This window comes from Podarcis muralis, chromosome 7 (assembly GCF_964188315.1).
Source record: "Podarcis muralis chromosome 7, rPodMur119.hap1.1, whole genome shotgun sequence".
NCBI classification, from domain to species: domain Eukaryota; kingdom Metazoa; phylum Chordata; class Lepidosauria; order Squamata; family Lacertidae; genus Podarcis; species Podarcis muralis.
In genome coordinates, this window is record NC_135661.1 from 76,354,088 (window position 1) to 76,371,140 (window position 17,053).

General features: G+C 43.5%; 2 protein-coding genes across 4 annotated transcripts in view; one reads left to right on the plus strand and one right to left on the minus strand.

Annotated features, from left to right (window-relative positions):
• Positions 1–364: 364 nt before the first annotated feature.
• LOC144328561 (interferon-inducible GTPase 5-like) lies at positions 365–11,429 on the plus strand. The gene is made up of 3 exons (XM_077932533.1): positions 365–1,092; positions 3,856–4,134; positions 9,140–11,429. The coding sequence occupies exons 2-3, from the start codon at positions 3,884–3,886 to the stop codon at positions 10,410–10,412; spliced, it is 1,524 nt and encodes a 507-aa protein (XP_077788659.1). The 5' UTR covers positions 365–1,092; positions 3,856–3,883; the 3' UTR covers positions 10,413–11,429.
• A 3,470-nt stretch (positions 11,430–14,899) lies between these two features.
• The window catches only part of LOC114603443 (interferon-inducible GTPase 5-like), a 67,402-nt gene continuing 65,248 nt past the window's right edge, over positions 14,900–17,053 (minus strand). For all 3 annotated transcript variants that reach the window (XM_077932556.1, XM_077932555.1, XM_077932554.1), the window contains one exon: positions 14,900–16,845. In XM_077932556.1, the coding sequence (XP_077788682.1) occupies positions 15,672–16,829 (1,158 nt within the window). In that variant the 5' untranslated portion in view covers positions 16,830–16,845 and the 3' untranslated portion in view covers positions 14,900–15,671. The remainder of the gene's footprint in view (positions 16,846–17,053) is intronic.

The following is a 17,053-nucleotide window of genomic DNA, read 5'->3' on the forward strand; positions in this document are numbered from 1 at the left end:
GTGTTGCTGGCCAGGCGTGGGGGAGAAGAAAACTAGTAAACAGGATGCAGTTTCTGCTCCCATCTACCATGGCCACATTCTCCCCCTCTCCCCACATGGCATTTTAGTAGGCCTCATCTAAAACCATGTATCAGTATGAGACCACCCCATCCTCTCTAATCTTACACAGTTACACCACTGCTTGTACGAGTGGCAAACAGAGAATGACAAGGAGGCAATGAGCCTCCATTGGTCTGTCATCTGAAGGAAATGCACTGTGCTAAAGTTCTCCTGAGCCTTCTGCCAAGTAGCAATGAGGCAAACATGGAATTGGAACCTGGACCTAGGGCACAGACTCACTTGACATTGTGGTGAGGCTCAGGCCTGGAAAGGGTGGAGGCTATAGAAAACCATAGGTAGTCAGAGACTGTGTCAGCAGCAGTAAGTAAAAGCTCATGTGACACGAGGTAGACGTGCGCATGGCTGGCTTTGTGGCAAAAAGTATACAATCAAATAAGAGATGATGCAAGCTGCAGAACACCACTATATAAGGGAATAAGTGTAATTGGGGAATATAATTGGTCAGGAAAGATTAAGGTAAGGGGAGAGGGGTATAACAGAGGGGGCTTGCCAAGCCTTGGGTCCAGCCTTTGGGTGCAATCCCCCTGGACCATGCTTCTGTACAGAGCCATGATGCATCCCTACTTGGCCTCTGCTCAGTTAGTCCTTAGGCAACACAAGCCACCTATTCTCACCTTCTTAGCTAGAAGCAGCCAAGTCTTAGAAAGGGGAATTCTGTAACCTAGCAGACTGCAGCTGGGAATTTTGATGTCAAAATTCAAAACAGGAGGGGGGGGGGTCCAGGCAGCGAGCAACCACAGCCTCTTGTGTACCTGTTTGTTATGCTCAAAGCCTAGCTGAGGGCAGACCACAGATTTCCTGTTGCTAGCACCAATTCACAAGAACGAGAGCATCAGTCTGTTGAGATCTTCTAGCTCTTCTGCTACAAAGTCCAGAGAGGACAGGAGAGAGTGTGAGGAGCTGAAGTGAGAAGGCAAACTACCCTATCCTCCTATCCTCAAGCAACTGTTTGTCAAGGATCTCGAGGAGCAAGTAAGTCTTAACAGAGGTCCTTCAAAGTCCTTCCCTCCCAGCCTGCTTTCCCCTTCCTCGGCTGGCAGGCTTGTGATCCCAATGATGTTTGATCTCCTGCTGCTCTTGAGCTTATCCCCTAAGAGGTTAACAGCAGCACTGGGGGGAGAGGGATTATCATCAGAATCATGGGATGGAGAGGGAAAGTTTCAAACTGTACTCTGCCAGCAAACCCTTTCTGTCCTGTTGAGTTGACTGGGGAGTATCTGACAGTGTTTAAAAGGAGGCTAGACAGCAAGAGGTTAACAGTTATCTGAAGCCCACCATCCCCGATTGCCCATGAAACTAGGCAAACTACCGTATCTGGTACCTTCCTTTCTCCCCCCTCCAACATGGCTGATCAGTGGAAAGGTACATTGTGAGCCTCATAAGACTAGGCAGGTGGACAAAAGCAGTCTGAGGGGTGCAAATGGCATGCTTCTGAAGCAAAGTTAGAAAACCTCCCCCCCTCTCTCTGCCGAGCAGTGGCAAGAGCCTGTGGGGTTCCTGGCATGCACCCAGGGTCTGTGGTCCTTTGGAGAACTGAGACACGGCAGGGGGGTCTTTTGCCACCACTTATGGGATGCTGTCGACCTTCCTGAATAATCTAGCTGAGGATGCTGAAAGGGTTCGAAAGAAAGCCCTAGGACTGGAAGAGTGTGAGGCAGAGTATCTCAGGGCCAAGTAGGACTGGCATAAGACATGATGCAACCCAAGGTGGGGTAATAGGAGCTGCTGATGCTGCTATGGCAAGTATTCCCACTTTGGCACCCCTTTTCTTACCCATTTTGGCTGGTTCTAGAGACAATGGAGCAGACTCTATAGCAGATTTGCCTTACCGTAATACAACACAATCAAGCTTTTAAAAAAAGCAACCATTTTTGTAAAGTCATTGTCACAAACTCTCAGATTTTTCCACCTACACCTGGTTCACTGCTTTGGACAGAAATGGCCGCACCAAACTAGTCTCTTGACTGCTGGGGAAGGCTTCTTGTGCGTGCTTAGCTTCTGCTAGTCTGGCTGGAGAGATTTCTGTTCAGTTCAGGTTTCTCTTTCTCAGAAATCAGCCATTTGAGCAGAGCTGTGTGCTGGCGAGCAGCCAGGAATTATCAGCAACAGAACATTTGGTCCGAAATACATTGCTGCACCAGGCTCTTGTTTGTGGATCATAATATATTGGCTAAATGCAGGCATCCCCAACCTGCGGCCCTCCAGATATTTTGGCCTACAACTCCCATGATCCCTAGTTAACAGGACCAGTGATCAGGGATGATCAGAATTGTAGTCCAAAACATCTGGAGGGCCAAATTTTGGGGATGCCTGGCTTAATACATCTCCCTCCTCATCCCCATGAAGTTCCACACATAGCCCCTTCCCCAGACTTGGATCTTGGCTTCTGAAAGGTCCCAGTCAGAACCACATCACATTTCAAGTTGCTTTGTCACATTGTTGTTGTTCTTCGGACCCATGTAAATGTCAGAACAGAAGAGTTTTGCTGGATCCGGCAATGGCCCACCAAGGCCAGGCTCATATTCTCAGAACTCAACTCAGTTCACTGTGAAACCACTCTGCCTCGCTTCCTTGTTGGCTATTATTCATAGTTCGGAAGGCAGAGGGAAGCGAAGCCTGCTTTCACTGTCACTGTAAAAAAAATATTTCAAAGTGTGCCATGTACCAGATAAGTTTTTCTAGATGAAAGAGAAAGCAATCGTCTCAAACAGCTGTCCAACTTGTCACTGTAAGGGAGTCGCTGTTTTTCCAAAGAGCTACTGGCTGCCAATGGTAAGCAATTTTAATTTGCTGATTGTAAAAGTATTTATATGCTGCCTTTCAAAGTGTGCCTTGTACCTTGTATGGTACTTTTCTAGATGCTAGAGAAAGCAACCCTCTCAAACAGCTGTCCAACTTGTCACTTTAAGGGAGTTGCTGTTTTTCCAAAGAGCGACAGGTTGCCAATTTTAATTTGCTGATTGTAAAATTATTTCTATGCTGCCTTTCAGCTCTAAAAGGAGCCACCCTAATTAATTCTGACTTTTTCTTTCTTTGCTCACTTTCCCATATTTCAACCATTTCTACTATGTGAACGGTTGCTTGAAAGGACAACAATCAAATATACAGTGAGTGGAACCTTGGTTCCTGAACTTAATCTGTTCTGGGTTTCTGTTCGACTCCCGAAACTATTAAAAAACCAAGGTACAACTTCTGATTGGCTGCAGGAGCTTCCTACACACTCGAGCAGAAGCCACGTCGGACGTTCGGCTTCTGAAAAACGTTCGCAAGCCGGAACACTTACTTCCGGGTTTGCAGAGTTCAGGAGCCGATTTGTTTGACAACTAAGCCGTTCAGGAACCAGGTCACCCCTGTATATCAGAGTTTCTCCAGGAGAAACACTCACCAGGACAGGAAGTCCAATTTATGCAGTTCGAAAGCTTCTCATCAAAGCATTTCAGGGGGTTTAGGCAGGAAATCTGAGAGGCAGATGAAGCTGTGCAGGAATTTCAAGAGCATTTGTTAAAGCTGTTTACTTAAGACGTTGTAATGACTATAATGTTGCCTGCACCCCAATTTCTGTTTAGTAAGAGATTCCTGGGGTTCCAGTGCTTACCCAGAATATGGTTTCCTTGTTATGTCAATGGAGTTAAACATTAATGTGAGTAGTTTGAACTGGCAACCGATGCAGCTGTTTTAAAAGAGGACTTAAATGCAGAAGGCATTAACTGCTGCAATATTTCTGTTCTTGTTTAGGTGTGTTAAATCTCACAGAAGAGCAGCCATGGGTTGTAAGAGCAGCAAAAAAGACACATTAGCTCAAATGAATCAGCCATCTGGCAAACGTACCCTTGATATCGCCATCGTAGGGGACTCAGGTGTCGGCAAATCATCCCTGGTCAATGCCCTGACAATTTCCCCCTCCTGCATGTACGATTTCCCCCTCCGGCAGAGGACTCTGCAAGATGAATGTATTGATCCCCAGAGGCGTGCCTTACTACCACCCCAGGACCCAGGAAGGAAGATGCACAATAAGTATGTTGGTTTCAGCTGAAGCCAAACTTTATTCAATTACATATCTTCAACTCAATATGAAAGCAAACATGTTTAATGTTTCTTTATTCTGTGATATTGTGGCTGTACAAGGATGTAGAGACCATACCTGCCCTCACTTTCCTCTTAATAGCAGTATAGTGGGGAGAGGGATTATCATCAGAATCATAGGATGGGGAGGGGAAGTTTCAAACTCTCCTTTGCCTGCAAACCCCTTCTGGGCTGTTGAGCTGACTGGGGAAGTACTGAGAGTGCAGAAAAAGAGCCTGGACAGCAGACGTTAACAGTTAACTGAAGGTCCCCTTCCCGATTGCTGAGGAAACAAAAAAGTGAACAATAACTGGCTGTTATCCACATTAACTGCTGCACTCTCATCACCCCAATGCATGCACACACAGTGTGTGACTCTGTATGGGCAGAGACTTCAGGGGTGCCAACACTTTGCTTGGATGAGGGTCACTGGAAACTATGGTCTTCTTTTGATATATGGTGCTGTGTTTGTGCGTTGAGTGTGCACACTCACACACCACCTTAGCACAAGTTGGAAGGGCTCACAGCATTACCACTCCAACAGATGTTAATTCCCTAAAAGGTTTCTTGCAGGGGAAGAGTTGCAGCACGGAGAGTGGGTCTGAGTAGCACTGAGTCAAAAACGAAAGAGGAATGTAAATTGGTAAAATTGATGGTAATTGCAGCCAGACAGGTTATAGCGAGTTATTGGAAAAATGCAGAAGAAACAGGGGTGAACCAATGGAGGAAAAAACTGAATAATATTATAATTTTCGAATATCTAACTGTGAAGATACACAGAATGAAAGGGTTTAAGGTCAGTGAGAAAGAGGAGGATTGGTTTGAGAAGATATTGAATTATTTGGGTCGGTTTGAACAATTTGGAGCAATTAAAATGCTAAAAGTTAAATAAACCTTGTGGAGGGAGGAGTGTTAATGTAGAATTGTACATATGGTTGATTTGAATATGTTATTATTGATTATGTATACCCAATGTATCAGCCGCCTGGGGGGTTTCACTGTTTGTGTTTTGGTTGTTGATAAAAAATATTTTTTAAAAAAACAACAACTGCCAGGACCTCTGGGAAACGCCATTTCCCAGGCTCCTAATTCTTGTATCTCCCAGGGACCCTGATGCTCAACCCATTTCTCCTGGATTATCCTAGAGGTTGCAACAAAGGGTGGTTGCTGAAAGATTCTTTCCCAATCTTCATCTAAAATCTGTTCCTGAATGTCTAACTTCCAATATTCTTTCAAACTTTCCTTTGGTGATTCCCCCTTGTCTAATAACACCTTATACAATTTTGAAACTATTTTGTCCCTATCTGTCCTATATCCTTTCACTAATTCTTCAAAGGGTGTAATAATTCTTTTACCACATTTTTTAACTTCTTCTTCCTTTAGCAGAGAGGAAATTTGTCTTTTCTGTAGTCGATTAATTTTATTCCAAATACCACTTTCCTGTTCCATCGTACCTTCTATTCCCCAACTATTCTCTATCTCCTCAATTGAGATATCCTTTAATTTATCCCCTACCTCCTTTGGGATGAGCTCCCTTAACAGGGCTATTTTATCAAAATACCACATTTTGGTAAGGGGGGGGGGGGAGGCCACTTCTCCACTTCTCCCATACCCAGATGGACCCCGTAAATGTTAGTATTTTATCTGCTTCCCTTTTCCTCCTATCGAATATTCTTATTTTTCCCTCCTACTACTTCCAAATTCTCCCACTCAATACACCCCAAATCTTCCCCCTGTTCTCCCTCCAACCAAATCATAAGATCTCTCAGTTGGTAGGCTTCGTAATATAAAACCATGTTGGGAATCCCCCATCCTCCATCTTGGATCCTATGATACCTATATCTACCTGCCGCCCTTGGTTTCTTGGATGCAAAAACAAACCTATTGATTTTCCCTTGCCACCCTTTCAATATCCATTCTGGTATGTGCCAGGGTAATACATAAAAAAGATGCGTTAATCCGGGTAACAAAAACATTTTAACTAATGTAATTCTTATACTAATTGATTCCTTCCTTTCCCCCCATATTTTCAACTTCGACTGAATACTGCTCCAAGTTTTTTTATAATTATATTCAAATATTTTCTTCAAATTTTTAGTTATTCTTACCCCTAAATATTTTACCATCTTATTTGCTATAGGAATACCCAGTAATTTAGAGGCTTCTAGTTGAATTTTAAGTTTCACATTTAAACACATCATTGATGATGTATTAAAATTAACTTTTAACTCTGATACTTTCAAAATTATTTTTAATGGCACCACTGCGGCCCCCAGGTCCCTAACCATCACCATCATGTCATCCGCATACATTGTCAATAACTCCCCCTCTGCCCTTCCTTTCCCTGGGATTTCAAATCCTTTAATCTCATTTTTCTTTTTGAATTTGATTGCTAATGGTTCCAATGCTAAAATAAAGAGCAGGGGATAAAGTGGACATCTTTGCTTTGTTTGGACCAGTTAGCACTTGGGCGTCCCTCCCCCCCCCCCCCTGCCGACCCATCAATTACCCCCATCGCTTTGGACTCCGTATATATTGCCTCAACCACCTGTTGAAATTTCAGTCCAAATTTATATTTTTGCAGTATCTTTTTCAAATAATTCCAATCCACCAAATCAAATGTTTTATATATATATATATATCCAATGACATGAGAGTGAGAGGCAAATCTTCATTTTTCACTAAATACACCATACCCATCACCTTCCTGACTGCCTCCACCAAATACAGTTGAGGCACTGATGCAGAACTCTAGGTGTAATGGAAGTTGTAATGTGTGAAAGTGTCTGCATATATGTGTTTTTTGTGAAATTCCGGGGTCTGATATGCCTTATGGCAAACCCTTTCAAGTGTGGGTGCAGTAACCACAGTGAATTGGATCAAGGGAAATATTTGTTTTTAAGAAAAATCTGAACAGAGCAGAGGTGCCTCATTCTGTGCGTTGAAGTCACACGGTTCATTTACCAATGGTGTGTCCCTGTGTCTTACCAGGGAGGAGGGGTGGTGCAATGTGGTGGGGAGTCCAGCATGGTGCAGACACACCAGCCAATCAAATTCAATGCTCCAACCAGAGCATGAATGGAAGCTTCCACACCACAGTTTATTGAGGATTTCTTGCTGCTCATATATGGGAGTTTTTGTTTTTTTAAAATTTTTTTAAAATAAATTTTTATTGGATTTTCACATATATATTCCATATTGTAAACATAGAAAAAGAAAGAAGAAAAAGCAAAAAGAAAGAATAGAAAAAAATTCAACTTTTCAAATGATTTTTGTAAATCCAACTGGACTTCCTCACATCTTCCGAACCCAGCGTTCTTTGCAATAAAAACATCAGCAATTTGTTACCTTATTTCATACCTTTCTGTATCTTTCAAATATTATGTTTCTAAGTTCAAAATGTTATTTCTCCATTACTTGTACCTTAAAATAAACATAATAAAATTGTTTCAAGTTTCCACCTTGTCTTTCTTATGACTTAATTTCCAATTCACTAAATCAGTTTGCTGAAGCTATAATTTCCAAATCATGCACATTTTTAACATTCATACGATTTATAATGTTTCTGCAAATAGTCCTTAATTTTTTTCCAGTCCTCTTCCATTATCTCTTCTCCCAAATCTCGGATTCTGCCAGTCATTTCAGCCAGTTCCATATAGTCCATCAGTTGCGTCTGCCACTCCTCCAGTGTGGGTAAATCTTGTGTCTTCCAATACTTTGCAATAAGAATTCTTGCTGCTGTGGTTGCATACATAAACAAAGTTCTATCCTTCTTTAACACTTTCTGGTCGACAATGCCCAGGAGGAAGGCCTCTGGTTTCTTAGGAAAGGTATACCTAAATACCTTTTTTAACTCATTGTAAATCACTTCCCAGAAGGCCTTCACTTTCGGGCATGTCCACCAGAGGTGAAAAAAAGTCCCTTCAGCCTCCTTACATTTCCAACATTTATTATCAGACAGGTGATATATCTTAGCAAGCTTGACTGGGGTCATGTACCACCGGTATATCATTTTCATAATGTTTTCTTTCAAGGCATTGCATGCCGTGAATTTCATTCCGGTGGTCCATAACTTTTCCCAGTCCTCAAACATGATGTTATACCCAATATCCTGTGCCCATTTTATCATGGCAGATTTAACTGTCTCGTCTTGTGTATTCCATTTAAGCAGCAAGTTGTACATTCTCGAAAGTACCTTAGTCTTTGGTTCTAACAGTTCTGTCTCTAATTTCGATTTCTCCACCTGGAACCCTATTTTTTTATCCAATTTAAAAACCTCTTGGATTTGAGCATAATGTAGCCAATCTCGCACCTTATTTTTTAATTTCTCCAAGCTCTTCAACTTCCAACTGTCTCCAATTTTTTCTATTATCTCCCAGTATTTCGGCCAACTGGCCTCCATATTGGGTCTTTTTCTGGCCTTGGCCTCCATTGGTGATAGCCACCTCGGGGTCTTGCCTTCTAGTAAGTCTTTGTATTTTGTCCAGACCATAAATATTGATCTTCTGACAATATGGTTTTTGAAAAGCTTATATGGGAGTTTTTGAGTGTCTACATGAGAACGTTCTCATCAAAATGCCACCCATTGTTATTTTCCCATTTAATCTGGATTTACAGTTTCCATGCAAACCCCAAGAAGTAAACAGCAAACAAACAAAACAAACACCCAGGGAAATGGAAAATCTGGATTAAAAGTGGGAACAGAATGTGAAATGGCATTTTGATGATGATGTTCTATAGACTCTGAGAAAAGCATATATGCAAGAGCAGCAGTGAGCATAAATGGAAGTTCCATGTAGAAGAGCCCACAATGTCAAGATGTGAATGTGGTGGGGGGGGGGGGTTTGGGGGGGAGATATTCATATTTCACTTGAGTGTAAATCATCACTGAATTTCCCAGCTGGATGGACCACTAGTATTGCCAAAGTCTTTCTGAATTCTCCCTTTTTCTTTCTAGGATGCTGTCAAATAAAAAGAAATTCTTAGCATTCGTTGAGTTTATCAAGTCTCTTCAAAAAAATGTAGACATAAAATCAGACCCTGCTACATATTTCAATGAAGTAATCAAGATATATGAGAAGACTTTCAGTGATGGTGGAATGAAGGAAGCAGCTTCAGAAGTCAAAAAGGAGCTGGAGGAGTTGGAAAACACTGAGCTTCACATTGCTATCACTGGAGAGGTGGGCTCTGGGAAATCAACCCTCATCAATGCTCTCCGAGGCCTGAAGGCAGAAGATGATGGTGCTGCCCCTGTAGGAGTAACAGAAACCACACTGAATCCAAATGCTTATTCGCATCCCGACTATCCCAAAGTGAAATTTTGGGACTTGCCAGGAATTGGATCCCCAGGTTTTTCACCAGAGAGTTACCTTAAGAAGGTGGATTTCCCCAGATATGACTTCTTCATCATTGTAGGTTCCACAAGGTCCCAAGAGTACCACGTTAAGCTAGCTCAGGAGATCCAACGGATGAATAAGTTGTTTTATTTTGTACGCTCCAAAATGGATATAGATATGTCCAGCGCGAAAAGGGATTATCCTAAAACCTTCAGTGAAGATAAAGCCATTCAAACGATCAGGGATGAGTGCAATAAGAACTTGCTAAACTTCAAGGACTCCAGTCACCAGAGCTTTCTGATCTCTTCCTGGGACCTTGCCAAGTATGACTTCCCCCGACTGGTGGAGACCTTGGAGAAAGATCTGCCCAGCCTGAAGAGAATTGCATTCCTGTTCAGCCTCCCCAACTTTTCCTCTGAGGTCATAGAAAAGAAGAAATCTGCACTGAAGAGTCACATATGGAAAATATCCCTGGTGTCTGCTGGCATCAATGCTATTCCCCTTCCAGGTCTTCCTCTGGCTTGTGATGTTGCCCTCTTGTGTGGGTCCATGGTTGTCTTCTACAAGAGATTTGAGCTGGATGATGGCTCCTTAGCTAGGCTGGCTAGATTGGCCAGGAAGCCTGTTGAAGAACTGAAGGCTGTGATGAAGTCTCCTCAGGGGAAAGAAATCACCCGGGATCTTGTCGTGAAGACAATAATCCATACTTTACAATGTTTCCTCCCAGTTAGTAGCTTGGCAAGTGCAGGGGTGTCTTTTGCCACCACTTATTGGATGCTATTGAGCTTCCTGGATAATCTGTCTGAGGATGCTGAAAGAGTGAAGAAAGTCCTAGGACTGGAAGAGTGTGAGGCAGAGCATCTCAGGGCCAAGCAGAACTGGCACAAGACATGACGCAGCCCAAGGTGGAGAAAGTAGAAGTTGCTGCTGCTGCTGCTGCTGCTGCTGCTGTGGCAAACATTCCCACTTTGGCACCCCTTTTCATACCCATTTTGGCTGGTTCTAGAGACCATGAAGCAGACCCTATAGCTGATTTACCTTACCGCATTATGACACAATCAAGCTTTTAAAAATAGGGATAAAAAGCATCTTCCAATTTTTGTAAAGTCTTTTGGAGACAAACGTGCCAGACAGGTACACCACTGCTCCCTAATCGCTGTATGGAACCCAATACTCTTGTGAATTGAATTGGCCGGTTTTAATCAATGCACCCTTAGAGATTCATTAAACATGTTGTGTCCACAGTGAATGCTATTTTTAATTGATACTTTTTAAATATGCTCAGCAGTAAACTAGACACATTTGTCATATTGATGTAACATGCTATCGAAACCTCTCCATGTAACCTTTACCCAGATAGGTCTTTAAGAAAGAGATGTGTTTAAGTTTGATGTAGTTTTATTAGATATTGCTAAAATTATTTTGTTAGATAATAGGCAATAATCAAAATTACTGTAGAAGTTTAAGTGTAGGTATTTGGGGCATATAGTTTTTTACTTTCATGAAGTTTTCCATGAACTGCTCTGAGACCTCGGGTTTAGGGCGCTATATAAATTCAATTTAGAATAATAATAATAATGAAGTTGCAGATTTTGTGGAATGCAATCTTGCTTTTCTTCGATAATTGAGAAAGCGTAGAAAAAAACCCCTCCTTCAAAGGAGAATTTGGGAATACATACCCCTTCCTTGGAGCGTGTTACTCTCTCATTTGGCTTATGTAATATTTTGCTTCCTGCCCAATTCTAGCCTTGCTGATTCAGAAAATTATGATTTAGTCAAGGTTTCTCAGCCTTAACAATATTTCAGATTTGTAATGCTAACATATTATACTGTTTTTATGTTATTAACCTCGTTTATCTTATTTTCTGTAGTGCTCAATTAAGTTCTACCAAGTAAAGGAAATGCATTTGCTATGTGCCTGAAGACTCATTCTTGAATACCGAATTTTCTTTGTTGATTTGAAGGGGGGCTAATTTTGTCATAAAGGGAACTGAGATGAGAAACTGGATTTCTGCTTCGTAGAAATAGAGCATACAATTCCCCCCTGAACAAAGCAATACTGTCACACTGCCCGCTCTCCTCTCCCCCTTTTATTTCAGAAATGCTTTGCTGACACTAATGCAGCAGCTCCTCTTTTCTCCCTTGGTTTGAGGGTCATCTCTCAAAGGCAGACATTCTGGGATAGGTGGCCGGGGAGAGTCGCCTGGACCACAGGGGCTAGAAATTGTTTTATAACATAGTTAAAAGTTTGAGATTAATAAAGTTAAGGACTTGCAGCCATTTTGAACTTTTCGTTATGACATTCTTTAAAACATGAGTCTGGCTTCCTCGTTCAGTCTGAGGATAGTAGAGCCTACAGACAATTTGGGCTATGAGGGATTTTGTGAGCTTGGGTTTTGCATGTGTGATTTTGCTTTTTTGGTTAAAACACACTGAAATATAACGGTCATGGCCCACTGCAGCAGCTCAGGAAGATGCATGGCTGGTGGTTGACACTTTATTGGCAAGAGAAACACTGACAGCAGCTCCCACAGGGCGACTTCTGCATGGAAGCCACTGCTGCTCATTCATCTTCAAGCCCCTCCTGGTACTAGGAGATGGCGGAGCAGGGGAAGGTGGGGAGTCAACTGGCCCATCCCTTGGCTGAACAGTTTCTTCTTCCTCCACCTCATCCTGCCCTAACTCTTCTTCTTCCTCCTCAGCCGGGTCTGGCTGCTGCCTGTCAGGTGGCTCCCAGCCCCATAAACCAGTGGCTCCCTTTCCTGGGTCAGCCTCCTGGCCCCCTGTCTCCACCACATTCACAATCCCCAACATCTATTCTCTGAGGACGAATCAACCCAAGACGTTTTGTTGCCTGAGATGAAGGGCAAGATGACTGCTGCCCCTCCCTCCATTCCATGGACAGAAAGCAACTGGATCAGCCATGGAATGACTTCAGAACACGGGCAATGGAGCCCTGTCCTCTCCTCACATGAGGGAAATGGCCGTAGGGGACTTAGGCAGGCTGTTTCCAAAGGGGTAGCCATGTCGGTTTGTTGAAGCAAAAACACCAAAGGCAGACCCTCCAAGTGTCCCTATTTTCCAAGGACATCCCTGATTTAGAGAAGCCGTCCTGGTTTCTGATTTGATCCTGGAACGTCCCGCTTTTTCTTAGGATTTTCACTGGAGAAATGTTGGAGGGTCTGGATTTATTTGACCCCTGAGGCAATCTTGTACGGGGAAGTTATTTTAAAATGTTTAATGTTTCGTTATTATTTTTTATTTGTTGGTAGCTGCCCAGAGTGGCTGGGGCAACCCAATAAAATGTGTGGGGCTAAAAATAGTAAAATTATCATTGTGGAATGGGACATCCCTGTTTTCACCGGAGAAATTTGGAGGGTATGAAAAAGGTCTCATGGCATCTTAAAAGAGGAGAGTGGCTAGCGGGGATCCTCAAGGGCAATGGTTAGAGATAGCCCCCACCACTGAGCTTCCTCCAGTACGCACACTCTCAGCATCTGCTACCTGAGGCAGCTGCTTCACACTGGCTAATAGTAGAGCTGGCCCTGTTGGGCTAGACCAAGAAAATGGCAACACCCGGTGACAGAACATGGAACAAGCCCTCCTGAAGATAAAATAGAGGTTGGGTGGCTTTGTGGAGCCCCCTGCTCAAGCAGCCAGTCCTTCAAATTTCATCATGCTGGGGGTAGCACTAACATTGATCTATGGGCCTGATCTATCCAGACCTAAATGAATTTGTGTGAAGGCCAGGGCTGAAGAGTTAGGGAGTGAATGCCACATGAAATGCCATTCCCTCACTGAAACAGGTTGCATTATTTTGACCCCCCACAATGAAACAAATGGTTGAAACTCCCCATTGCCAACCACGAATAGAGTGGTAAATTGTGGGTGGGGTGTTTTAAAAAGGTAAAGGGACCCCTGACCATTAGGTCCAGTCATGACCGACTCTGGGGTTGCTGCGCTCATCTCGCTTTATTGGCCGAGGGAGCCGGCGTACAGCTTCCAGGTCATGTGGCCAGCATGACGACTAAGCCGCATCTGGCGAACCAGTGCAATGCATGGAAACACCGTTTACCTTCCCGTCGGAGCGGTACCTATTTATCTACTTGCACTTTGACGTACTTTCAAACTGATAGGTTGGCAGGAGCTGGGACCGAGCAACAGGAGCTCACCCTGTCACGGGGATTCAAACCGCTGACCTTCTGATCGACAAGTCCTAGGCTCTGTGGTTTAACCCACAGCGCCACCCGCATCCCTACATGGGTAGTTTAGTTCTGTCCTAATCCCATGGTATAGTAGTATCTCACCTCAGCCTTCCCAAAGCAAGTAATGCTTCAGAGGTTTTGGACTACAACTCCCATCAGCTCTAGCCAGCATGGCCAATGAAGCCCAAAGCATCTGGAAGGCATCAGTTTGAGGAAGGCTGTAGGGAACTTCCAGATGTCCTTTTTATTGAGCATTCATATCTGAGCTCATATCGGGGTGATTATACGTGATCCCACTTTCAATGCCCTTTGCATCTGCAAATGTTTTGGGATGGTTATCCTGCTTCATTTGCAATAGGCACGGACTCCATAGTTTCCTGCTAAAGCCCTGCAACTTTTAGTAACACAAATGTTGATGGGTGTGTGTGTTGCCCACTTTTGTCACACTACAGAGCAAGAGTGATCTTCCAGATGTCAGTAACTGAGTGACATTGGGGAAGTGTTGCAAAACTATTAATAGAGTGGAATGGTATCTGGATGGCTCACTATAAACACCCCTCCCCATGCATTATTATCATGTCGATGACATGTTGTCTCAAGGCAAGTCTAAAAAATGTAGTATAAACACTGACAACTGGGAAACACTGGCCTGTGAGCGCTCCAGTTGGAGAACAGCCTTTACCAAAGGTGTCATGGGATTTAAAGACATTTGAACTCAGGACGCAAGGGAGAAACATGCTAGGAGGAAGGCACGCTTGGCAAATCTACACCGTGATCAACTCTCATCCGGAAACCTATGTCCCCACTGTGGAAGGACGTGTGGATCCAGAATTGGCCTCCACAGTCACAAACTCCCTGTTAAAACCGTGTTTATGGAAGACAATCTTACTCGGCTATAAGTGATCGCCAAAGAAGGAGGGGGGGTCTAGATAATTCACAATATTTTTCATTTCTGAGACTTTCATGGAAAACTGAAAGCTGATTAGTCAGTTTGCCATATTTCAAAAGGAGAAAACCCAGATACAAAAGTGTATGGTTTTTTCTCCCCCAAAAAGCTACACTACCAACATGGGCTGCCGTACATTCGGATTTTCCTGAACATTTCTAAAATAATTAGAGTGACCATGTGAAAGCAGTGTTGATTATAACACAAATCTCCTGGCAGTAGCAAGGAGATTAATTTAACCAATTAGTTTATTTCATGAAAACTTATACAGCACTTGATTCTAATAAAACCTCAAAGTGGTTTGCAAAGAGATAAAACAATAAAACCAGGAAACAATTACAGTCGTGCTTTAAGATATGCAAGAGTTAAAATACTAGAACAGATTAAAATTATCTCAACTTTCTATTTCACCAATGTGGAGGCTCCTGTCTAGCTGAATGCCCTCCTTCAGTTTGAGTGTGTCTGAGGGAAAGAAAATTCTGAAATAGATGTTGCATGGGACTTGTGATACAGAGCTAACTCCTGTTCAAATGCAGCATATATAGAGAGAGAGGGGGAGAGAAAGTGAATGCTGCAGCCTGCATAAATTCTAACTTGAGACCATCCTTGCAAGCAGGTTCACATAGGTCACTAGTTTTTTCTAGTCTGGCATCATATACAGAGCAATTCATTAATGGACTGAAAGAATTATGAATAGGAAAAGGTCCATTTGTCCCAAAGTCTCTTTTTGGTATTGGTCTTAATTCTTATACATTGGATAGAGAGAGTAATTTTAAAAAGTAACTGAAGGAGTATTATGCTGGCATTCAGATTATTACACTTAGGCTTTTTTTAAAAAAATGAGACGCCTAAGATTTATGGAATTTTTACAATAAAAAACCTGATCATCTGATTATTATTATTTTAATGTCTTTTGGTGGTGGTTGTTTTAAAAATGGAAACGTATAATTCACCAGATACTATATATCAAGCACTTAGTCATCATGGCACATCTGCTTGCTGCTAAATGGACTTTCTCCCCTCTGCCTCAAGAGCTTTGGACAGAACCCTCTGGGTGTCATCAGCAGCACCCGATATGCATTTCTGCAGCATGAAGTAGGTGCGAGGAAGCGAAATCCCTCCGGACAGAAGGCAGCCAAAGATGGGGAAATGCTCCCAGCGGTGATATTCATAAGCCATCACTGAGAGTCCCACCAAGTCTGGCAGCACCCATAAAATGCCAGAGAAGATTCCCAGGGACTGCATTGCTGCTTTAAGGGCTGTCCTTGTCTTTCCAACACACTGGGCCAGAGCTGCAAGGGATGGATTGTCCAGGCCAAAGTCTAGGAAGCACCAGGAGCGGAACTTACTAAGCAGAAATATGGGGAGAAGGAAGGGAACTGGGCTTCCAAGAGCGACCAGCAAAACAAGCCTTCTGGTCCAAATCTTCTCCTCCACAATGGTTTTCTTTTTCTCTAAGATAGGCAGGCAGATGCTAGGGAAGCGGAGCAGAAAGGCTTGCCTCTTCAGCCGCAAGAGATCGTTCTTCAGCGTTTCCTGCAGGAGGGGGAAGTCAAAGCAGTCGGCTTCCCAGTTGGAGACAATGAAGACTTGAGGGTCCCTCACTCCTTCTCTTACCAAGCACTCTTTGCAGTCCTCCTGGATGTGCAAGAGGACCTTCTTCTCACTGTAGTCAGATGGCTGTTGCCTCTTGGCGGCCGACAGGTCCAGGTCTCCTTTGGTGCGCACAAAGTAGAAGCTCTTGCCCATATCTTGGATCTCACGGACCAGGTCAAAATGGGTGGAGCGGAAGCGCTGGGAGCCGACGATGACAAAGAAATCAAAGTGATTCAAATCAACCTTCTTCTCAAATTTGTCCTCTCCAAAAGTTGCCATTCCCCTTCCAGGGTGGTCCCAAAGGATCACTTGCGGAAGTGTCGGGTGTGGGTAATCCTTGACCTGCACAGTCGTCATCTGTATGCCAGTCGCAGCGGCACGCGGGTCATTGGCACGAAGACCCAGCATGGCATTGATGAAGGAGGACTTCCCGGAGCCGGGCTCTCCTACTACGGCAATGTGGAGCGGAGTGCTGTTGAAAAAGGGCAGTGGTTTTGCCAGCACCTGTGACACAGCGCCTGCCAACTGGCCCTGAGAAATGGCTACCTCAAAGTCTTCCACCATTGTGGATCTTGGTGCGCTGCAGAGAAAGGAAGCAGGAAAAAGTTAAGCGACTGGCCTAACTAGAAGCATTTAACAAGAGTGGCATGCCCTCTGTAAAATTTCCAGTTTCGGCAATATTATTATCATTTGCCAAGCAACAAAGCTTTATAGGTAGAAGGCATGAATCCCGTCACATTCCATAAATCAGAAGAGAGCGCAAGGATAAGGTGCCCAAAGGTCATGGG